A 25,382-nucleotide genomic window follows, 5' to 3' on the forward strand; every position below is an offset into this window, starting at 1 on the left:
CCTGGCTGCCCTGGAACTCACTATGTAGAGCAGGCTGGGTTGAACGCACAGACATCTGTCTGCTTCTGCCTCAGGAGGGCTGGGATTAAAGGAGTGTTCAACCAGGCCCAGTACAAATCCTGTTTTATAATATACATACATTTTGTTGGTTCTGTTCCTCTAGAGAACTTTAATACACCCTATAATAACAGATATGCATTTTTCAGAACATATGCATACAAGGACCTGGCTTTAATCTGTATACAATGCAGAAAATAATAATAATAATAATAATAATAATAATAATAATAATAATAATAATAATAATTAATAGTAATAATAATACAATAAAACGTAGCACGACTACGTTTATGGCATGACTATCTAAAAGCATTAGTTGTGAATGGTGCAGTATGTGAGTCATAGCTTAAGAAGTTTCTTTAAATCATAAAATTCCTCAGGGGTATTATTACATTCCTGTAATTACAACAGTCAGGAGGCAGGGGCAGGAGGATCTAGAGTTCAAGGTCAGCTTTGGCTATGTACTAAATAAGATACTGTTAAAACAAAACAAAAAATGGGAAAAAATCATTCACAGAACCTAATGGTATTGTACCAAACAAGCCTTGAAATCATGATTTCAAAGTTCCAAAAGTTCCAAAATGAGAAAACACGATACTGCGCACCTCAGAATATGTTGCAGGGCGATGCTCCCAACACTGGGTCAAAACTAAGAAAAAAAGCCCGCTGAACTGAATCGCCTCATTTCCAGCCTAGAGCACTCACAGTAGTGAGGAGACACTACCAAGACCGCAGCTGGCCTCGGTCCATCAACCCAGCACAGAGCGACACTACAGGGGCTCCTGGGTTCGCCACCTTTCAGGAAAGTGTGCGTTTAAGTCTACCAAGGTGCAGACCTGCCATGCTCATGTTAGGAGCACTCCAGCCTCGCACCCACCCAGGTGAACACCCACAGCCACCAGGCAGCAGAATGAAGGCACAAAGATCAAAAGGAGTTTGGTCCTTTTCAAAGTTATGATTCTTGAAAAATGGCGGACAAAACACAAAACAACAGAAAAACAAGACAAAAAAGGACTGGCCAACATCAGATTATTGGGTTGTTGGGGCAAGTTCAGAGGATACAACCCAGAGCCTTGCATTTATATGTATTAATTTCTGAGAGGGTTAAATAACTGTCCCAGTGTGGCTGAAGAGAATTTTAACATGGGTGACCCCATCATGACTTTAGCCATTGCAACCCCATACCGAAGCTTAGCCCCAAACAATGGTTTCCAATAATGTTTATTTAAACATTTAAATAGCAATTCTCTGATGGACTCTACTTTAACATTATATATATATATATATATGCTTTCAAAATGTAAAATGCTGATCATCTAAACATGATCAAACAAGTCTTGTATAGGAAGGGGAGGTGGGTTTAGACAATGAATGTATTGAAAGGAACAGATTACACATGAATTGCCTAAAATTTGTCTCAGTTGCTTCTTGTTTGGGGTCCCAGATGATCAGCATGTACTACAGAAGAGCTTTCTGTCCATCTGCAAATGTGGAAAAGGAGGTAGGGATGGCGTGAGAAGCCCCAGCCCCATTCACTGCTGCTGACTACGGGCAGACTTGCCTCTCTTGACCCTGGACGCCCTCTGAGAATGTTCCCTCGTGTATCTCCTTCTCTATCCAGGACATGGAAAAATAATAAGGTGAAAATGTTCTGAGAACTGGAAGAGGATTATAACATTTTAAAAATATATGCTCTAAACAGATACTGTTTTCCCCTAGTCAACATCTCTTATTTCTCAGTTCTTCTTCTAGAATTGTTCTTAAGCCACTCTGGGATACAGTTTGAATAGAAGACTCTGGGAGAAGATTATATTTTCAATTAGAGATTGTTTACTTTTCTATTTACTATATGGCATTAAAGAAAGGGTTTTCTACTAACTTTAAAAAGTTTAATTTTAATACCAATAAAATCAAAACATTATTTCTGGAATGTTCTTTGAGAACTAGAGATATTAAACATTTATAGTTCTATGGAAAACTTCTGCTTGATTAAAAAGAAAAACATAGCACATCACTTCTTATGTCCTAATTTCATTTCTGTTGCTTTAATAATAATATTTTAAAAAAAAAAACTGACAGAGGCAACTTACGGGAGAAAGGACTTATTTTAGCTCACAGTTGCCAGTTACAGTCCATCGTTAGGGAAGGAACCACAGACAAGAGCAGGGAGAAATGAATGCATGCATGCCTTTTAATCAGCTCAGCTTCTCTACTCTGACATAGTTTAGAATCCAAACAGAGAGTGCTGCTGCCCACTTTTATGCTGGGTCTTTACAGAAAGGAGACTGGTTCCTTGCCACGCCCACACCCACTGTGGGATCAGTTTGTGTGTAACTTCCGAACCTGCTCCTATAGCTCTTAAGTCACTGAAATCCGTATCTGTATTTAGTGGATCATGAAACTGCTTTGCAACATGCTCTCTTGATATCTTACCACGGCAGGTTAGAGGCTGCTAAGACAAACACAAGATCCTCTGAGCGTGCTAATCCATCCATCTGCACCAGTAACTCGGTCTTCATCCGAAGACTTCCCTCGTGTTCTCCCCTAAAGAGACAAGGAGACATGATTTCCTCTCGTGGCAGGGCCTTTACCCTCGTGACAAAGAGTGGTACCCAGAGCAATGGTCCTGTGACTGTGCAACAGGCTCCACTCTGGAAGCAAATGAATTCAAGAAAATGGGCTTTTCAGTTGACACAGAACTAAAAAACAACTGAAGGATTAGATTAAAGATAACCCACTGTGTCTACCTGATCCATTATTTTTAAAATGCCATAATTTACAGGCATAGTGGTGCCTTGGCACTTGTGATGCTGAGACAGGAGAATTGCCATGAGTTTGAGGCTAACCTGTGCTATATAGTTTCAGGGCAGCTTAGTCTTCAAAAGCAAAATTAATTAATTAATTGAAATGGCATAATTGAGAATAATCCCCTCATTTATAGAGCGGGCATAACATAGTTTTCATGTTTCTCACTATTTCTCTCTGTGTGTGCATTTCTACAAAATCCTTACACTGAATTTGCTTTATTCTCTCCTAGTGTAGTGCATGCTAATGACATAGATGAGAGCCTGTCTTCTGTACACACTGTGTTCTCAGCCTCCGTGACCACTGCCTGAGTCCCTTCCATCAAGAAAGACCATACCATGAGGAGCTGAGCAGCCCAGTCAGTGTAAACCAGAGCACGCCCAGCAGACTGTCCCTCACTAACACAGATTTAGTTCGGTAACGAAATGTCTTCCTTAGACAGCACAATACTCAACCTCTTGTGCTCGTGCACAGACGCGACCCACATAACGTGCTGCGGCTGAGTGTTCTCATCCCAGATGCTGGGGAGCAGCGGTGTTCCACAGTTTTGAATTTTGGAATGTCTGCATATACATGAAGAGTCATACTGGGGATAAAACCCAAGTCTATGCGGGAAATTAATTTCTATTTTCACATAGTGCCTTTTCACAGAGCCTGAAAGTAATATATAGGATATTTTATACTTTCACACATGAAACAAACTTTTGTGGGGTGGAGTTTCACACCTTGTCTGCCAGCACTAGGAAAGGCTCAGAATGGGTTGGTTCAGACACTAGATTTACACACTGGGGCTGCTCCACCTGTGTATGGCTTGGTAGAATCTGAGAGAAAAGACTCCCACCATACAATTATATGTTCATATAGACTGTGCCCATAATCAGGCATAGTATGTGTACATGTGCCAATTTTAATGTAACTGTCCATACTATTGGCATGACATGGCCTATGATATGAAAATAGTTGCCCTTCTTTATTGTCTGTTTTTGTTTTTGTTTCTTCAGATAGGCTGTCATCTTGGCTGGTGATTGGAACTCACTCGGTAGACTAGACTGGCCCAGAACTCTCAAAGATTTGCCTGCCTCTGCCTCTCAACTGCTAGATTAAAGGTGTGCAGTACCATGGACAGCTTAACAAGCACACTTGCAATCAGGGATGGTACCGGAAGAACCAAATTAGCAACCTCTAGGCCACAGGAAACTCTAGGAAAGATGATCCACAAGGCAGGCAGAAGGCCGCCACCGGAGTTAGGCAGGTCAGAGAGGCCTGTCTGCAGAGGGAGAAACAGCTGGAGGAGTCAGGGGCCTCCTGCTTGGGAGCAGCTGGTTGCTCCTGCCAGGCTGGTATAGCAAGGCAGAGGGCTGAAGCTTGAGTCTGACAAGGCCAAGTATGGCCAGGTCACTGTCCTTTTTCAATGAGACTACGCCCATCTTGGCTGCATCCTCATCTTTTGGTTTCCCTGCTGGAAAAACGGTTTCCAATGAGTATAAACTGCACAAATTATTTTCTAATTGTACTTTTATATTTCCAAGAAGCAAATTCTTTGCTTTTTATTACCATTGGATTTGTCTTGATAAAGACTATTAAAGGTCATTAATAAATACAGCTGCAGAGAGATTTTCCAGACACATGTTTTTCTTTTTTCAAGCTAGAGGTACCAACTATAACAAATTATCACTGATCTTTACAGATCAGTCAAGTTGATAGAATGCTTTCCTAGCAAATCCAAAGCCCTGGGTTCAGTCTTCAGCACTGTATAATCACACCTATATTCACACACTTGGGAAGTAGAAGCAGGAGAATCAAAAGTTTAAGAGTACCCTAAGCTATCATTGAGTTCAAAGCCAGTCTAGGACACATGAAAACTCTAAGGATCTTTGAGAAAGCTACTATAATATGAAAACCCACTATTTTATGTTTCATACACACGCATACACACACACATATTCATATAAAAGTATAATTAGAGTTACCCTTCACAGGGAATTATATTCATCCCAGACCCCATCCATAGGATGTCAAATAAAAAGCCCCAAAGTGTCCTCTCTCTCCTCTGTTGTTAGTCAGAGGGATCCTGGAGACCCGCAAAACAATGCAGGTTATTGCTGCTTTTCCTTATTGCTGACCAGAACTTGATCATAAGAGCCTATTCCTAAAGACAGCACACATACTGGCCACAGGACATTGAGAAATCACACTGGTGTTGACCTACTAGGTAACACTACTACAGGGTACTTTGCAGGGTGCTGGGGGGCAGATGGGAGTCAACAGATGGCCATTGTTGTCTTGTTTTTCAAGACAAGGTCTCACTATGTTTCGCTGGCTGTCCGGAATTCCCTGTGTTGACCAGCCTGGCCTTGAACTTACAAAGATACACCTACCTCTGCCTCCTGAGGCCTGGGATTTAAGGTGTGTGCCACTATGCCCAGCTTGGGAGTCAACAGTCTTATCCAGCTGTGAGTCCTGTAAACTGCAATATCAACTGGTATGGCAATATGACTGTCACATGGAAGTTATGGGGGTGATCAACTGCTTTCTGACTGGATTTAACTGCAAATCTAGCTAATAACCCAAGGTTGGGGAGTGCACAGGCCCCAGGGGCAAACCTACTACTATCATTTTGCTAATTGGACATAGGGTAAAACTCCCCTGTAAATTCATAACCCTCTCTATAGATCAGTGGTGCCTATGCTTTATCAAGAAGTTCCTCTGTGCAGTAGATCGCAGTTAATGCAGAAACTCAAACTGCTCAAGGTGCCTATGGCATGTTCAGCCACCACTGGAACAAATCTGTATCACACCCTTACCTCCCTAAGGCTCAGGGACAATTTCAGAAGACAGAGTAGGACTGTAAGAGCCGGAGGTCAGGGAGGACTGAGTGAGACAGCATCCTTTGGACATGGCTGGACCTCTACAGCTGCGAACTCACATCAGCTGTGAATGGCCACACCAGACCTGCACAAAGTCAGGCTAATGAGCATTCCAGCATGGAGTGGAAGGAGTTCATGAGCTCCTATCCCTAACTGAGGAGCAGGGGGCAGTTGATGGCTTTCAGGGGAGAGAACGCCAGTTTTCCTTAAGGACATGGCTTCTGGTGAGTTGACTGTGCTCCAGCAGACAGCCCCGCACTCAGAAGTACACAGTCGCACAAATCAGCCTGTGAGTTCTTAAACAAATTATCATTATTTTAAAGAATACATGAAGTCAGGGGCAAGAGGATCTGGAGAAATTAAAGGGAGTAATTGGGGGCTAATGTGTTCAAAATATACTGTATGAAATTCTCAAACAATCAATAAAAATATTAAAAAACAAATTTAAAAACTTACAAAGTGGGGGTTGAGGGGACGGCCCTGCTGGTAAACTGCTGCTATGGAAGCATGAGGACCTGCATTCTGATCCAGATCCATATAGAGGCAGACATGCGCACACACACAGACACTCACATTCACACACACACACACATACACACTCACACACACACACACATACACACTCACACACACACACATACACACTCACACACACACTCACACACATACACTCACACACATATACATACACACCCACACACATATACATACACACCCACACACATATACACACATACCCACACATACACACTCACACACATATACACACATACACACTCATACACACACTTACATACACACATATACATACACTCATATACACACCAAATACATACACACGTTTAGAATACATATACACATATACACACATACAGATGGACACACACAGACTCAAACACACAGACACACGCACATACACATACATACATACATACACACAGAGATACACAAATATGACACATGAACACAAATGTTACATGCACCAGCACATACATACGTCCACATATACCACATGTGACATACACTCACACACATACACACATGAACACATGTGTTACATGTACCAGCACACACATGTGTATACACATGACACATACATTCACAAAACCAAGCAAGCAGGCAAGCAAGCAACCCTACTTGGCCTTCTGCAAGTATAACCCAAAAGCTTTAATAACACAGAGGTCCTGCTTCCTGCTGGGGACATTTTCTGACACTTAATCTTTAGAAAGAACGCTTGTGACAGATGTCAAAGAACCACTGGTTCCCTTGGCCTGAAGGACTATCTCCAGAGAATGGAATGCAGAAGCAGCCCACCCTGTGGCTTCACGGGCGAGCCCCGCTCTCCACCGGCAGCCCTCTGGCTGGCATGGCAGCCTGCGATCCTGTGGCTGGTTGACCTTTAGCCTTGACAGCCACTCTGTGGGGAGGGGAAAGGAGGAGGATAGTTCCTCCCCTTATAAGAGCCATTTAAATCAGTTAACAGAATCTAATTTAAAGACTTTTCCATGTGTCTGCAGAAAATTTGTGGGCGTATTAATAGGCTCCTTCTGCTGAAGGAGCAGAAGGGTGGACTTCTGACCATCACATACACTTACAAAGAGGGGGAAAATGATCACACACACACACACACACACACACACACACAAATAAACAAACAAAAAACCTGTCTGTTACCCGGGAGCCATGCCTCTCTGACTCATCACAGATTCCAGTTCATCCAGGAAGATCGTGGAGGGGGCATGATAGCGGGCAAGTTCAAATAGCACCTGAGTAGGGAAAAGCAAAGGGGGTCATGTACTTGAACTTTAGTCCTCAAGTGTTCCCAGATTAGAAGTTTAGAGCTGCTGAACTAACACGCACTCATTGCACACAGTACTCGGGGGCAGCTTTAGAGCCACCACCGTTATTTCTCTAGTTCTACCCTACGGGTTTGGATGGGTTCGGATGGGTCCGGTTTTTTCCATTTATCATCTGTCAAAACTACAGCCAGAGAGAGTAGGTGCCTAGTTCAAGGTTACTAATGATAAATGTGAGAACCGAAGATAAAAATCAGTTCCCAAGCTTTTGGTTGCCTAGTTAACCCCTGGAGACACCCCGCCAGAAACACGGTCCACGTGGACACAACGTCCTTTATAGGACCATGTAGTGGCTTTCCTCCTTTCATCTCTGGGGACACTAGGATTATTCTCAGAAGGAAAAAGTGCAGGAAAAGGACAGTCCTGGAAAACAAGCTGAAAATGTTCTTTTCTGTTCTCCACATGGTTCCACAGGGCCCTCACCCCACCTCAACACTGCCTGCTAGGATCTGGTTCTTTGTAAATTTTCTCTTTTGTTTGTTTGTTATCATTACTGGGTTTTTATTGTTGTTTTGAGACTGTTTAAGCTGGACTGGAACTCACAATAGAGCTCAGGTTGGCAGGTGAACTCATGATGATCCTCCTACCCTACCTCCCAATACTAGAGGATCCAATTCTCAAAAGCAATTCTTGATGGAACAAGATGTTCTGTTCCAGAGTAAAATATTATAGACTGAACAAGAACAAGAAAGCAGCCAGCAAAAGAACAGACATAAAAACAAAATAACGAACTCGACAGGGAGAGATAGTGGCGGTGAAGAGCATAAGACCTAAATCTTTCTGAGTCCTGCAACTCATCTCTTGAGCACCATATCCAACTCCTAACTGTTGATTGGAGAATGCAGCAGAGATTGGAAAAGAGATTTTGTTGTTGTTGTTGCCATGGGAGATTTATTCTCTGTGTCATTTAGTGTTAGACAAGCATCACAGGCTAAATAAGAGGGGAGAAGCTAGCACGTGGCTTTCAGGAGCAGCAGCAGCAGAATATCCCTCTGAGGCCTCCCTGACACTGAGGAGGCACTCCCTTACTTTCCCCATGACTCAGGATATAGTAAGTCTAAGGTGATGTGTCATTGCTTCTGCTTCACAGAATCCTGATTCATAAAACCTGGATCCTTCTCGTAAACTGAGAGAAGGATGGTGTAGCTATTTCCTTTCATTTATTCCTTCCTGGAAAAAAAGGGCGGAAGCTAAAGAGACTCAGGAAATAAAGGAAACTTACAAACTTCAGGAAATAAAGGAATTTACAAGACTCAGGAAGTAAACAGAACTTACAAGACTAAGGGAACAAAGGGAATTTATGAGGCTCAGGGAATAATGGGAATTTACAAGGCTTAAAAAGTAAAGGGGGCTTACAAGGCTCAGAGAATAAAGGGAATTTATTAGGCTTAGGAAGTAAAGAGAACTTACAAGACTCAAGGAATATAAGGAATTTCAAAGGCTCAGGGAATAAAAAGATTTACAAGGCCCAGAGAGTAAAGGGAATTTACAGGACAGGGGAGTGAAGAGAACTTACAAAACTCATGGACTCAAGGGAAATTAAATGGCTCAGGGAGCTCCTGAAATATAAGATTCACAAGGCTAATGCCCATTGTTGTAAAAGCATAAGCAACTGGTCTGAGATTAGACTCTGTGATTGGTGGAGCTTTCTGCAAGGTGTTCAGGGAACAGCATACATGCAGCTTCCATGAATCATCCCTATGTAGAATGGGCTTTTTGGTGATGCAGATACAGATACTTTTACTTGTATGACCACTCATCTATGCTCCAATAAACACACTGGCTGAGTAAGCTAGACTTGAGTACAATCATTTATTTAGTATATTATCCATTTTCTACCTTATCTGGGGGGATGCACATTTGTCCACACCTTCCCAGGAAAAGTCATGCAACAGGGCAATTCTGGGGGACTTATCAGCAACCCCTCTCTGATACAGAGGAGACCAGCCAATTAGAAGCAAGTAATTTTTCTTCATTGTCACAGAAAGAGAAGCCCAATAGTACCTGATGTTACAATAGCAGCAATCTGTCCAATGAAGAAGAGGAGATTAGAACCATACTTCAGAGCTATGCAGAGTTTTAAGGAGCTCACGCAAGTGTAGGAGACCAGGACTCTTTCCTACACATGACGTTGGAAGAACTAATTGTGCTTCGGGTTCAGGTCTCCATATTGCTCAAATCACTGAGTTCCCATTCCCAGAGAATAAAGGGAACTATGCTAAGTGCTTCTAGACGCATTAGTCGAAAATGCCCAGAAGCACTTGGAGGAAGTTAAATCATAAGGGGAGGCAGATGTAACCATCAACAGGTGTATACATTTGCTAAAGAGACCACTCAACTATTCAGTAATGTTCAACTCCTAAGAGGCAGGAGCATGAGGAGAGGAGGGAGGTTCACAGCCCAAAGGTTCCCTATAAATAACTCCATAATTGGAATAGAAAGAGAAGCAAATGGGAGAAAGCGCTTTTCTGGTTTAGGGGAAGATCCTAAAGGGTTTGCTTTCTCTAGCATCCTTCACAGGAAGGATCTGACAGAATGACTAAATCCCTCCAGGTGAGGATCTTCCCAGCTCTCAAAAACAAGGAAAAAGTGACTTCTAGAAGGAACTAAGATGAGATCCTTCAAGACCAGCAGAGGTCTCCAGTTTCTTCTCAAATATTTTTCAAATGTTTAAATTAAAATGTATGTCTCATAAGAAAAAAGAAATATAAGTATCTTCTAAAGTCACTTGTCAAATGCTTAAATTAGGGGCCTGGGAGATGGCTGAGTCAGTAAAGCACCTGTCATGTGAACAAAAGGACAGGCGTTCATATACTCCGAGTCAAAATATATGCTTTCATGCATTTCTCAAAAAGCTCGTTTCTTAAGAGATGGAAAACTGGGGGAGGAATCATTGCCTTGCTCCTAGAATTCTGACAAAATAATACTTAAGCAGAAAAATTTAAAAATGCTCACAGAGACGGGAGTATTCTTGTGATCTGGTGTTTCTAGCTACTCAGCACTAAACAAGAAACCCTTTCATCTTCCTCTCTGTTGAGGATATTTATGATATATCTAAATATATCCACCCAAGGCTTGTCCAGGGAGTCTGCTATCTTACTTTGAACGTGCCTTTCTTTGAGCAGTTTTCAATGTCTTGTGCTCATGGTTCAGAAAAATTTCCATGACAGGACATGATTACGCCATCCAGGGGAGAGGATCTTTTGTGAACTGGGTTACTGTCGCTCAGCACACAGAAATTGAATGCACACATCGCAAAGAGTTTTAGGCTGACAATGATTGTACTTAATTGAATCTCATCCCTCTGGAGTAAGGTTAACCAGAACCCCTGGCAGTCACACATGTAGAAGCAGAGAGACAGGAGTCCCTTTAGACATGACCTGAGCTAGCACAGTGATATAGTCCTATAGTCCTTAGGGGAATAAGGTAATCCTAGTAGAAGGATCATGAGTTCAAGGCCAGCCTGGGCTACATCTATAAAAAGACCTTGTAACAAAACACCACCACCACAATAAACAAAATAACAACAGGAAAGAAACACAGTGTTGAAGAGGTGATAAAAATTCATTAAAACTTAAACATTTGAAAAACTTGAAAACAATATCAGGGGATAAGGATCTATTTTAGCGTTAACAGCACTTGCCTGGCATGCATAAGGCCTACATTTAATCCCCAGAAAATGAATGAATGAATAAATAAACAGTCAAAGTAATAAATAATAGGTAGGGTTTCATTTTTTTTAAAACAACCCTTTTAAAATATTCCATTATATCTTCTAAGCAGTCTATAACATTTGGAAATTAGTTTTATGAGGGACCATAATTCCAGGGTAGTATTTTAGGATAGTTTCCTTTCAGAAAGTATATTTTATATTCACTTAGTATTGATTACTTCTCAGTCCATCCATTGCAGGCAACAGTCTAACAAGATTTCTGGCACGGCTTCCCTTTGATGGTGGGGTGTACATCATAAGCAGCTGTTCTCTTAAGGTGACAGGAAGATAGAGCAAAATGTTATAGTATAAGAGATGCCATGGGTCAGGAACGAGATATTGTAAAGATGGAAACAGCCTTTCAAGGAGAACACACTGTGCAGGCAATGAGCACAGAGGAAGAAAAGTTGCTCAGAACATCCAAAAGAATAATTAAGTTTTAAGTCTCTCAGTTCCTCCACAGAGTACTTAGTGTATGGTCTGGCACACAGCAGCGGCCTCGCACTAAACGTTAACTGGATATACTGTACTCGCTTAATAATGAATGTCTCTTGAGTGCAGAAAACACGAGGCCACTTTAGAGACTTTTATTCTAGCTTTTATTCCTAAATTGCATGAATCAAAAAAAGGGCTGTTGGTAAAATTCCAAAAGAAGAAAGTCCATGCTTTGCTGATGGCAATATGATTAATATCCACATGTAATAGTAAATCCATTTCCTAGGTTTTGGTAGTCACAGTCCAAGTGGAACCTTAAAACAAACCTTAACATAATGTTGTACTCCAGTATTCTGAAAAACTGACTTTTAAGAATATTAAGAATTTCTACCTGAAGCTAGGTGTAGATCCCAGCACTTAGGGAGGCAGAGGCAGATAGATGGATCTCTGTGAGTTCAAGGCCAGCCTGTTCTACAAAGTGAGTCCAGGACAGCCAAGGCTACACAGAGAAACTCAGTCTTGAAAAACCAACCAGCCAACCAACCAAACAAACAAACAAAAGAATTCCTACCCGAACAAGTTTTTCTGAATCTCCTCTCCACTTGCTGACAATGGTGGATGCAGAAATGTTAAAGAAGGTCGTTTTACATTCAGTGGCCACAGCTTTGGCCAGTAAAGTCTTCCCTGTACCTAGGGACACATGAAGATAAACATGAGCAGGTGCTTCTGCTCCTTGCATCACTGACAGGCGCAATCCAGTCTCCCACAGGCATCCTTCGCCCTGTCCTCAGGCAGAGATAGAGGGGTAACACATTCACAGCACACACACTTCTAGGACTCCAGCAGAAAGATGTGTTTACCTGGAGGGCCGTAAAGCAGCAGTCCTTTCCAGGGGGAGAGAATTCCTGTAAATAGCTGTGGGTACTTTGAGAACAAAGAACAAGATGAGCATGAATACACTAGCCTGCACAGCCTGAGCAGGGAGGGCAGGGGTGTTGGAGCAAAACAGCCACTCTACAACTCAGGCCCACTTTTTAAAAGCGTGCTTCTCTTTGCATATCTTCTTTGTCCCACTGGCATTTTCACAATGGGCAAGAATATCTGACTTACTTTTTGTGGCTTCTGAAAAGCAATAAACAAATAACTAAGGAAAAGAAAGGTATATACAGCTATTTTCTTCTCAGTGGCGATAGTTACTTCTTAGGTATATAATTTCCTTTTCCTCTGTGCTCTCTATGTAGAGCATTTAGCTCCTTTCTAAAGCTGTAAAGAAGACATAAATGCAGGATGAATCCTAGAACCAGCTCAAAAGGGGGTTGCCCATGTGGGGTAATGGTAAAGCCTGCAGTAGAAGCCAGGGACACTGACTCCCAGAGGATGTGCACAGATTTCAGTTGAGTCTCCTCCATAGCTCAAGCTCAAACCTTCTAAAAACTGGACAGGACTGGTAGAAGACTGGGGAAAGGCAAACACTGGTGAAATTACTACATGTTCTTAGTGCTACATGTTCTCTCGAGTGCTGTTGGCAAACCTATTACCGTTGCTTATGGGGTACATAATACCATGGAAATAACATGTACAGAAAAGGGGGTGGGGCTGTAGCCCTGTGGTACATCTATTGCCAACATGTGAAAGGCCATGGGTTTGTTCCCCAGAATAACAAGAAAATAACATATCCAGAGTGCTGAGGAAATGTTCTAGTCTTTCTAAGTTTGATGCTATGGTTTCTTAGTTCTGACACCAATATATTTCTTACTCATATCTGAACAGAAGAAAAAAAGAGGTAAAAAAAAATTCTGATTTAATGGTTTTTGTTCCCTTAGAATTAAATAAAGTACCCCCCAAATTGAAAGCTTCATGGAGTCAGTGGCACTAATACAGCTGTAGGTGTCTTTAAATGAGTATGCAATCCTGGCCTTAAGAAATTATAGTTGCTAGCCCCAAATTCTGCATAGCTGCTCCCAACAAAAGAAGGTAGAGTGTTTCTCTACCACCTGCATCTGGGCCTGGCCCTCTGTTCTTGCCTAATAGGATGCTGGGAAATATAAAAAGTGGTTTGAAAATATAAGATGAGCAAATGGAAGAGGAGATAGGTAAAAGCTCACACGTTAGGACTTGACCTTTCTTTCCTCTTTCTAAGAACGTGTGACCAAGCCTAGACCTGCTTCTTACAGGAGGAGGAGGTCCGGGATGAGCCTGGCTGCACGTTTCTCCCCACTTCTCACCCAGTCTTCCCAGTCACTCTGGCTGGTGCCATGGGCATGGGACAGGGCAGGCAAAAGTACCCTGTGGAAACAATGAGCTAGCCTAGCTGGATCCAGCCCAAACTGCCCATCCACAGAAGGACAAATGAATATCTATTTTAGTGGTTGGTTGTTTTAAGGCCCTGAGTGGGCTGGTCTATTAGATAGCAAACAGTATGCGATAATCATCATGAGTCAGAAGGCTCGTTACCTACTTCTGACCGTTTTCTACATTACTCACAAAACAGGTGGACAAATAGTAAGGGCAGGACTCTTCAAGAGGGGTGAGGAGGTGGTTGGCCATGGCTCTGGTAGGAACTGTTTACTCTTCGTAAGCAACGGAAGCAAAGACCTTAAAGGGACAGTTGGGGTTAGGGCTGAGGGAGGACCTAGAGCAGCACAATGAGAGGCTTCTCATCCTAGCAAACTGTTAGGGAGGCAAGCTAACTGGTCATCACTTGAAAAACTGTATATCCACAACAGTCTTGGATACTCAGTTACCACTCAGCAGACACTTCCTTCAAACCAATACAGAATGTGATGTTTGTTTGTTTGTTTGTTTGTTTGTTATTTGAGACAGGGTTTTTCTGTATAACAGAGCCTTAGCTGACCTGGACTTGTTTTGTAAACCAGGCTGGCCTCAAACTCACAGAAATCTGCCAACCTGCCTTCCAGGTGCTGGGATTAAAGCCATGAACCAGTATGGCCAGCCTAGAATGTGCTTTTTAAAAAAGATTTATTTTCATTGTATGTATGTTGTATGTCAAGTACATGCAAGTGCCAGAAGAAGGCACTGGATCCCCTGGCACTAGAGTTATGGGCTGTGTGAGCCACCTGCTGTGGGTACTGGGAACCTAACCAAGTCCTCTCCAAGAACTGCAGCTGGAGAATGATTTGAAGTGGTACAGAACAGACTGTGCTTGATGTTCCAGCACTAACAAAGTGTGGCCCGGTCAGAAGGCTGACTTGTGAACAGATAAATCACCATGCCTTCCCTTCTGGACATAGCTTGCCCAGTTGATAGTGATGAGAAACATGGCTCCTCATACTTACCCTTATTGGGTACACAACAGCTTCTTTGACTAACTGCTTGGCTGCGTCCAGTCCAATAATGTCATTCCACTTTATGTTGGGATTATGGAGATAAATGTCCTGTAATGTACATTGGATTATTTTGTTAAAACTAATGTTTTCCTCCACTTATGAAATAATACTGCAGCACAGAACACATGACTTAATAGTATATAAAGTGCTGGTGATAAAAAAAAAACAAAAACAAACATTTCACGAGTTACCTCACTCAGGAGAACAGATAGAGCAGAGATTGAGGGAATGCCCAAGCAAAGACCCACCCTATGGGAGAGTGCCAGCCCCTGACACTATGAGTGATACTCTGCTAAGCTTACAGACAGGAGCCTGACAAAGTTGTCCTCTGAGAGGTGCTTCAAAACAGATGCTGAGACTCACAGCCAAACATTGGGCAAGGCATAGCAAGTCTTGTGGGAAAGTGGGATGAAAGACAAAAGGACCTGGAGATGACAGCAGCTCCACAAGAAGACAAACAGAGCCATCCAGGGTGCAGAGGAGCTTGCTGAGGTGAAATATCTACCAAGGACCATGCATGATCTGGACCTAGGCCTCCTACAAAGATGTAGCAGATGGGCCTCTTAGGCTTCAAGTAGGTACTCTAGTAAGGGAAGTGGGGACTGCATCTGACACAGACTCACTTGCCAGCTTTTTTATCCTTTCCCCTGTAGGGACTGCCTTGCCAGGCCACAGGGGAAGAGGACACGCTCAGTCCTGATACAACTTGATGAGCTGGGGTGGATGGGAAAGGGAGCTCAAGGGGAGGGGGAGAGAGAAGGGGAGGCAGAGAGAGGGTAAGACTGGGAGGGGTGGAGGATGTAAAATGAATAAAAAATATATAATAAAAAATGTTTTGTGAATATTATAATGTAGACATATGCATGCATTATAATCTGGGATCAGTTCACCAAAAAGATGGCATGAAAGTATTCAATGATTTTCCCTAAAGAAGGTATATATTTAGGAGGGGGAATCTAACAGTGAGCTAAGCCAATAGCAACCTGCACTGATTTATGACCACAGTCAAGAAGTACCTTCAGATTACACTAATTTTTAGTGAAAAGCAGATCCTCACCTATGCTGGGTGTCTGTCTAACTTTATGATTTGGCAAACGCTTTCTTAATTTGTTACATAAAGGAGATACTGTTCCTCGGCTCCCCTGAAACCCATTTCCTTTTCCCTAGTGAGCAGTCCCTGCTTCCAGCTGGAGCGATTGCTTCTACAACATTCCAGGAGGCCAACAACCAAGTAAGTGCTGTTTCCCCTCTTACAGCAGAGTCCCGGAGCAACTGCCCTAGGGTAATCAATTAAGTAGCTTTTACTGATAACTAATTTACAGTTTCCCAATTTCAATTTCACAAGATGCCTCTGAACAGTCACTCAGGGGCCTTTCTCGATAGGAGCTATTTCAGGCAAACAATGTCTAGAGTATTACTTTTTTTAAAAGGTCTTTTCCTATGTCATTCTAGCTAAAAAAAAAAAAAAAACAAAACAAAACAAAACAAAAAACAAAAACAAAACTTTATCTGCTTTTTTTTTAAGCAAGTGATATGTACACATGTTTCAGAAATATAAAAGTATGTTTTTAAAATGGCATAAGATGTTATGGTCCTACATCTACCTCCTCCCTCCAGGGTCCTCCAGCAGGAGTTCCACTTTAATGAGAAGCATTTCACAGAAATGATTGGGTCACACATTCTGTACGTCATCCACTCTCGGCTGGGGTGGTGGAGAAAGGACCCAGTCTTCCAAGTTGTGTGTTTTGAGACAGTGTCTCACTTGGTAACCCTGGCCTAGAATTCTCTATGCAGAAGGAATCCTCCTGCTTTGTCCTCTCGAGTACTGGGATGACAGGGATTAGAGCACACATGATTCCAGCCTCTTAAAACTCAGGGAGAACACACATCTCTTTTTGAGGCCTTTCTTAGGAAATCTTGGCACACAACGAAGATCCATTGACTCTGATATTTGAGCCATCCATAGATGGTTCCATCTCTCCAAAGTCTATGGTTGACACTGAGCTTAACAAGGTGGTGCTTAATTTCCCAACCCACAGTTCTTCCTTATATACATGCAAGGTTATCTGCCACAGCTCACTAGGGCATGCCTTGTGAGGGAATGATCTCTTCACCACTGAGCATTCAAGAAGGAACTTGAATGTCTGCTTCCTCTGCTAGTATGGAATCCTTTTGGGTCACTTCCACGCTCTACTTTGAACTTCAATCATGTTATCATTTTGCAAAACCAGGAAAGAGAGGACAGATTTGTTGTGGGTATGGAAAGTGCTATCCTTTGCTTCCTCAGGCATCCTGACTCATTTTAATCTTTATCCTCCTTCACTGGTTCAAACCTTATAGCTGGCCTCTCTTATCCACTGATTTGCCATCATCTACCTCACTGAACAAACTACCCATCAATACACATGATGACCTACCCCCTCTGAGTGATGTTATACTGGCATTCTCGTCTCACTAGCCAATTCTCCACCCTGGACACTGCTCACAGACCTTCCTCTACAGCCCTGCCCCTCTTCCCACTCCACCTTTATTCCAAGAACCTTCCAGCTCCCTCTACTCTTCCAGTTTTTCCTACATCCTTTTCTTCATGCTTTCTGAATGGTTGTACCATTGATGCAAACAGAGTCCCTTGAGGTAAGCCCTGGGCCTGAGTCTCTCCCCTCTGTCTGCAGGTCCTCTGTATGCCTGCTGTGGTTGTGCAGTGGACATCTGCTGACTGAACAGAGAAACAGAGTTACCCTTGGTTACTCTGAGCTGCTGTGAACTTCTTGGATAACTTTTAAGCATCTTATTAAGCCTACCTCAGTTTCAGCCTTCAATTAAATTGAGATCAGTGGAAATTAGGAAAGTCTTCTGTAATCAAGAATCTTGCCTAAAATCATATCGCTAGAAAGAGAAGGCTCTAGAAATCAAATACAGGACAACTGATTTCAAGGCTGTCTCACTGGCCATTAATTTTCCCTCTCTTTAGGTTCCAGGCTGCAAGTTTGAAGTATCTGTAGCCTGGTGGTGAAAATCTTTCTTACAAATCTTGTTACATTCATGGAAATTTCCAAGTATAAGGTCACCACACTTCCATACCCCTGCATTTCCAGACTCTTTAAACAAAATGTACGTGTGTGCCTTGCTTTTCTTAGAACCTTCTTCCTCAGCTCTGGGCTGCTGGAAAGCCTTTCACCTGTCCCTTCCTTTCTGCATCTTTTTTGCTGTCTCTTTTCTTGGCCCCTATAGTAGGATGGTGGGCTTTTTCTATTGTAATTTTATGATTCTATAATTTATTTATCATGCATTATTGTGCCTCTAAACAATATGAGTGCCTCTGCAAGTGGGGGCACTTTATAAATAAATGATCATATTTATTGTTATTAATAAAAGAAGCAACCCACAATGCTCCAGGAGCCCTGGTCTGCCTCCATAAATTTGTGAATTGAATAGCAGATCTTACCCGGCTCACCACCGCTGCCAATTCTCGCATCTCACTGTTCATGCCAATAAATGCACTCAGAGGTTTCAGCAAGCGTTCCTGGTGGGAGGAGCAGATAGGCTGGCATCACAAAACTGCTTCATAATTTAGGAAGAAAAACAGGATCTTGGCAAAACAAATGGCCACTGGTTGCTATGACCTTTAACTAGATCTCAAAGTTCTGTGGACTCAGAATGACACTTCTAGAAGGTCCACTAGGTTTGGGCAGTTTGAAAGTAGAGGCACAGGTCTTGGTCACTTACTGATGGGTCCGGGTTACATTCAAAGGTGTTCAAGGCAAAGTCACTAGTGGCTCCTTTGATAGCATCTGAGAGCAGCTCCCGGAAGTCAATGATTTGGCCCTAAAAAGGAGTCTTGGTTACTTAAGCCATAAACACACGAGAGCAGAGTAGCCTTAGTAGCTGTGTGTCTACAAATGTATGTCAGGCAGACCTCATGTCTTAAGAGAAAGCTGAACTATTGCTGAATAAGATGATGTGTTAAAGTCAGGACTCGGTAAAAAAGAAAACTAATTCTTCAGAATGAAGTTAGATGACTAAAATGTATAGGCATTTTGCATTGCTGACACTGATCTGCTTCCTTACAAGCCTGCTTGCCCTGTCTGACCCCACCCTTTTAAAACATTTACACACAGAAGAAACCACTAGGTCATGGATAGAGAGAGCTCCTGTGTGCTGACTGAATTCACCTACATCATTCAGGTCAGGATGGCCTGGGACAAAACAGGCAAGGTTTTAAGCCCATGAGGATCACGTCCCATAGTGGTGGGTGACATTTTTATGTTGTTTCTGTGGAGGGCAGCCAGAGGAAGTAAACAATTCGCCCAGGGCCACAAGATAACAAAGGACTGAGGCCGGGACTCAAACCCCGATATTCACTATTCTGTTTGATTCTGAGATGTCCTCCAAAGGGCCATACATGTGAGTACTTGCTCCTAAGTGGCACTAGTGGCACTCTTTTTAGAGGCTGTAGGCCTTTTGGGACATGGTGCCTGCCTGGCAGACATTGGCCACTACCATCTATAGTGAACCTGTGAAGGTTACGCTTACCTCTGATTCAAGTCCAGCTTTCTGCATACTGGCTGGCCACCAGGGAAGTTCAACTACAAGCTCTCACAACCAGAGACAGAAGCCACCCACCATGCCCTGACTGCAATGATGGACCTCCCCTGAAGCAGGGAGCCAAATTCTCCCTTAAGTTGCCTCTGTCAGGCCCTGGTCACAATCCAATGAGTAACTTCCATATTCTTCCATGCTCCTGGTACTGTTTCCCTTAGAGTCAGGAAAGGAAATCAGCAGAGCAGGTAAGACATGTTTATAATCACCGGTGTTCACCAAGTGTAATAGGTAAAGAGAGAAGGCTCTCCCCTCCTTCTCACATTTAAAACAGATAGTGTCGTGGTTTCCATTTTACAAATTAAAAAGAAAAAACCCGTGAGGTTTGGTGAACAGCTTGACCACAGCCTATCCACTGTGGACACCCATGCCTGTGCTCCAAAGAACAACATATTCTTAAATTTTTCAGAAGGCACTAGAATCCAAAGCCAGAGTCCCTAACATGGTGACAAGAGACGCTCTTGGGGGAAAACCCCCTAGGCGGTGTCACTCGGGCCATTAACATTTAAAAATCTAGGGGCAGGATGTGGAGGGAGTCTACCTACATTTTACCCTAAAGGCATTTCTGCTGGAAACAGAATTTATAGCCAGACTATTTCAAAGGTTAACTGCTGGGTTAAATAGTCCCTTCCTTGTGACTCGATCAGCGGCACCTGTTTCTTTTAGTGTCAGGCATTCACAAGAGACTAAAGCCACAAAACTGCTGGGTACACCACAGGGGATTAAGAATTTGACAGAGGCAGTGAAGACTAACAAGGGACCATTTTCCAGTGGGAGGCAAATGCATCATCTCTGGCAGCAGTCATTTCGCTGGGGCCTGCCAGGAAGCCATGCAGCCAGGAAGGCAGCTCCCTGCACTGTGCAGGGTCAGTGGGCCTGGGAGCCCTTCCTGCACACACCACAGCAATCAGTCTGTGGACAGAGCAAGCAACACTAAACCAGCAGCCCATGGTTCAACAACCTGACTGAAGGAAAGGAGTTAAGGAAGAACAATCTGGAGGGTCCCTCAACAGAAACAATGCTCCTCCTTGACAAAGGGTCCAATACCCCTACCTGGTGTTACATCCTATCCATCTGTGGCTTTTCTCCTGAAGAAACTATTCTTTACAAAGCCAGACCTGAGTTCATCAGAAAAAGGCAGAAATACCTGACAGTGCAAACTTTAATCCCAGAACCCAGGAGGCAGAAGCAGGTAGATCTCTTGTGAGTTTGAGGACAGCCTGCTCTGTATAGTGAACTCAAAAAAGAAAGGAAGAAGGAAGGAAGAAAGAAAAGAAGGAAGGAAAGAAGGAAGGAAGAAAGGAAGGAGGGGAGGGGAGGGAGGCAGGAAGGGGCAGGGAAGGAGGGAAGGAGGGAGGAAGAGAGGGGGAGGGAAGGAGGGAAGAAGGGAGGAAGGGAGGGGGAGGGAAGGAGGAAAGGAGGGAGGAAGGAAGGGGGAGGGAAGGAGGGAAGACAGAGAAAAAAGAAGAAAAAAAAAAGAAAAACAAAAACAAGATGGAAGAGAAAGAAGAAGAAAAGGGGAAGAAGGAGAAGGGAGGAGGAGGAAGAGGAGGAGAGCAGAAATATGTTAAGCACAGGATCAACCCTAAATGAACCTTTCCTGGTTCACAAATAACTACCATTAAGTCTGGAGCCATGCTTCCAAGCAGAGGGGGCACCAAACCACTCCCCTCGGCCGAAAACAGACAAGCACAGGACCATGGCTCAGTAAGTAATGCATCACACCAGTGTTTATGGTGGTCATCATAGGACTCTTTGTGTTGTCTTAGCCATTTCTGATGCCAGGGAACTAATTCAGTTTTGTGAATGGCAGACCAACACTCTAGCACCAAATTCCACCGCAGCTAATCACAGAATTTTTAAGCTGAGAGGAGCACAGAATCTCTCTCTTCGGAACACTTCCATTTGCAAATGAGGAGATCTAGGTCACCCATCCAGATGGAGAGTGAGCAGAGTCACAGTCTGGGCTTCTGAGCCTTATGGGGTATTCCCCTCATCTTACCTCACAGCCAACCTTTGAGGCTTTTGTCTCCACCTTCATGTTTGGTGAAAACAGTGTGTTTCACTTTCCTTTTTTTCTAGAGAAACAAACTCCCCTTTCCACCCTAGGACCCGAGTTCTACTTACTCTTCGAGGGTGGGCCTTTTCCTCTGGGACATCTTTATGAATTTTTGATATGTTTAGGCCAAACTCAGAGTTCTCTGGTTGAGTGTCACTGACACTCTCCTGGAGAAAGAAGGCTGTGAGAAGCTAGCTGTGCAAGCAGCTGAGACCCTGGCTCTGACTGCCCATCCCACATACCAAGCCAAATACTGGCTACCACTTCTGTATAATGGTTATCTGGCCAATTTTGTTCAGATTCACTGGACCATAAACTATATCTCTGTGCCATGAGAAAGGAGTTATCCCCAAAGGCTGAGAAGACTCCAGGCCATGGGTTCTAAGCAGTCCTTCCCATGGAAAAATTCCTATACTCAGCCCATCCCCACTCACTGGCTTCTCTTTTTCTCCTCTGGCCAAGGCTGACTGAGTCCGGGGATTCAGCAGAATCACCCAACCTCCTGTGGAACTCACCTGCCCAACCCCACCATCTGCCTTGGGCACACCCACTAACCCTCTTCAAACACACGGAGTTCCATGATTATTTCTTTCCATCCTACTATTCTTCAGGACTCACTTTTTCTGAGTTTCCATTGATTAGTTCTCATTAAAACCTGAACTGTTTTGTCCTCGATGGGAAGGTTCTGGATGTAGTTCCCCTGAGGCAGGAGCCACTGAGCTCCCCCATCTGCTGAACTTACTTCTCTTCGCTGCCCTCCCTTCTAGAAAGTCTAGTGTTGAGGTGCGGGGTAAGGACTAACCCTGTGTGTTTTGCAGATGCCCAGATGGAGATGCCAAGGCCCAGTTGCACCTCGAATTATCCCTGGACCACTCTGAGGAGCCCAGAGACACACTTGGGGTGGGAAGACCTGATTTCTGTACTTCTCTCAGCTGTGAGAATCTTACCAAGCAGCCCAACAACTTCCAGTCCCCTCACTCTGAGCTAAAATTAGAGAAGGAGCTGGAAAACCAGAAATTATGCATTTTTTTGTTCCAGTACACTAAAATGTCACCAGTGTTCGAGGACCTCTACAATCAAATCATACAGCAATTTGTAAACAGAGAACCTAAAAAGCCCACAAAGAAATGGCACATTTTCTTGAGGCCATTTATCAGCCAAGTATGGTATTACTGGCATGAAGCAGTCATCTCCACCTGTTTAGGATGCTCCTTGACAGCTTTGGTGTCCCCTGTCTTCACTGATGAAGTTTTGGGTCGTGGCTTCTGCTGATTTATCTTGGGGAGATTTTTACAATTATCATTTGTCACCCTAAGGAAGGAACAAAAACCTTCAGAAAAGTATTCTAACCATTTAACATTTCCCACCCACCTCAGACCAGGGAAAATGTCGGGGTGGAGAGAGTAAACAGTCCTTCTACTCAAGTTAGGAAATGTCAGAAGATTCAGGGATCTGTCTAAGTTGTAACCCAGCGCACTGAATATACTTTCTCTAGGTAAAATAACTCTTAGCCTGTTGTACACAGTAAACATCAAAAAGGGCTTCTAGGCTGGAGAGATATCTCAGTGGTTAATATCACATGCTGCTCTTCCAGAGGACCTGGGTTCAGTTCTTAACACCTGCATCACGCAGCTCACAACTTCAGCTCCCCTCTTCTGGCCTTTACAGGTAACCAACCACACCCAGACACACACAAATATAAAGTATTGGGGGGGGGGGCTTATGTAATGACAGCAAAACTTCATCCATGTCTACTATCATATGTCAGTCATCTCTGCAAAACAGTTTCTCATGAGTATAGCTCATTTCCAGAAAAACAAATGGGGGGGGGGGGGGGAAGGGCTGTACTCATAAAAGTAGCTAACTCTCGTAAAGATGGGGTTTGTAGTACAGGAAGGGATAAAGGGGGTCAGCTGGCAGGCTGTGCACGATAGTCACAACACAAGCATTTGGGTACATGTGCTACACATCACTACAAGGGCAGGACTAATTTGTTCAATACATCTTCTTCAGTACACACACAAACACACACAAACAAACACACAAAATGGTATTGGGATGTTTGCATTTTGTAATGGAAGACAATGTCAGAGATGGGCAGGACCTCCTTAGGAGGCAAACATGAGTTCCCATGTCTTAAGTTGCTCTGTTCTCTCAGCTGTTTGCAGAGTATCTGTAGGAGGTTCACTAGAAGGACGCTTATGTTCTAAATCATCTCAGACAGCTTCTTCCTCAGTTCCAGTTCATTGTGAAAAAGAAAACTTGTTCATCTCTAACATGAAGACAACCCATGTCAACAATACCACCAGTGTCCACACTCTACAGGCAAACTCATGGGAAATGGACATTGACCATGCCTGGGGCATCTTTTTGTCATCTCTGAGATAAGAAAATCTGTTTTTCAGGCCTTCTGCTGGCACAAAAAATGAAATAATTATGAAATGAATACTAAGCATTTATACATGAAAACTGTACTAATAAAGTTGGTTTGAATGAAGTTATGGATTTCTCTCTCTCTCTCTCTCTCACACACACACACACACACACACACACACACACACACAAACATACACGTCTTAATATCCATTTGGGTCTGTCAGAGAACCAGAACTTTGTTTTCCAATTTTGATTTCCCACTAACAGCAAATGCTCAACAAAATTTGCTTCAATATGAGTCAAGACAAAAGCATTAATGATTACAAAATTCTTCTGAATATAGAACCCAAACTACTTCTGTCTTTACGTTACCGAGAAGCTCCAGTTTCTTGCTAGGGTTGATTTTGATCATCAACCTGACTGGATTAAGAAGCACCTGGCGGGGCTGGAGAGACGACTCGGTGACCTAGGTGTGCGTGGTCCCAGCGCTCTTGTGCCAGCTCCTGTCTGTGACTCCACTGTCTCCTGACTTCTGCAAGCATTTCACACCTGTACTGCACAGACATACATGTAGCCAAAACACTCACAAGCATAAACTAAAAATACATTTAAAAAAGAAACTCCTGGGTACTGGAGAGATGGCTCAGGGGCTAAGAGCACTGACTGTTCTTCCAGAGGACCCGAGTTCAATTCCCAGCACCCACATGGCACTTTACAACTGTCTGTAACTCCAGTTCCAGGGGAGCTAACACCCTCACATGGACATACATATGGGCAAAACACCAATGCACATAAAATAAAAATAAAATTAATAAAAAAGAAAAGAACTGCCTAAGACATTAATGAGGCACAGCTCTGGGCATTCCTGAGAGGGTGTTTTCAGTGACGTTTACCTGGGAAGGAGAGACCTACCCTAAATGTGAACAGCAGAAGCCCATGGGCTGGGATTCTAGAACTAACAAAGAGAGAAAAAGCAGAAAGCCAATTGACCTTTTTCTGCTTCCTGGCCAGTGCCACGGGTCAAGCCCCTCCTGCCCCCATGCCTTCTCCGCCATAAAGGACCACATTCTTTTGAGCCAAAAATAAGTCCCTCCTCCTCTACACTGCTTTCTGTTGTTTGTTGGGTATCCGGTTGCAGTGGTGAGAAAAGCAGCTGACATGAACTTCAGGAGAGGGCTGTGCTGTATTCCAGCCAGAATCCCTAGTTGTTCCAGTCACTGCTAAGGTCTCCTGAATCCCGATTCCTTCCTGTCTTGGTTAGTTACC

The 25,382-nt window shown here is 43.3% G+C and overlaps 1 protein-coding gene across 3 annotated transcripts in view; it reads right to left on the reverse strand.

Moving 5' to 3' along the window:
• Window positions 1-25,382, reverse strand: part of Katnal2 (katanin catalytic subunit A1 like 2) — a 72,567-nt gene that overhangs the window by 12,169 nt on the left and 35,016 nt on the right. For 2 of the 3 annotated variants that reach the window (XM_055622675.1, XM_055622677.1), the window contains 9 exons: window positions 22,937-23,051; window positions 21,809-21,907; window positions 18,809-18,907; window positions 18,528-18,605; window positions 15,032-15,130; window positions 12,596-12,659; window positions 12,307-12,425; window positions 7,407-7,498; window positions 2,494-2,604 (listed from right to left, as the gene is read on the reverse strand). In XM_055622675.1, coding sequence (XP_055478650.1) covers window positions 2,494-2,604; window positions 7,407-7,498; window positions 12,307-12,425; window positions 12,596-12,659; window positions 15,032-15,130; window positions 18,528-18,605; window positions 18,809-18,907; window positions 21,809-21,907; window positions 22,937-23,051 — 876 coding nt within the window. The remainder of the gene's footprint in view (window positions 1-2,493; window positions 2,605-7,406; window positions 7,499-12,306; window positions 12,426-12,595; window positions 12,660-15,031; window positions 15,131-18,527; window positions 18,606-18,808; window positions 18,908-21,808; window positions 21,908-22,936; window positions 23,052-25,382) is intronic. The other variant, XM_055622676.1, reaches the window with a different exon arrangement.

Source organism: Psammomys obesus, unplaced genomic scaffold (genome assembly GCF_907164565.1).
Source record: "Psammomys obesus unplaced genomic scaffold, mPsaObe1.curated_primary_1811, whole genome shotgun sequence".
NCBI lineage: Eukaryota > Metazoa > Chordata > Mammalia > Rodentia > Muridae > Psammomys > Psammomys obesus.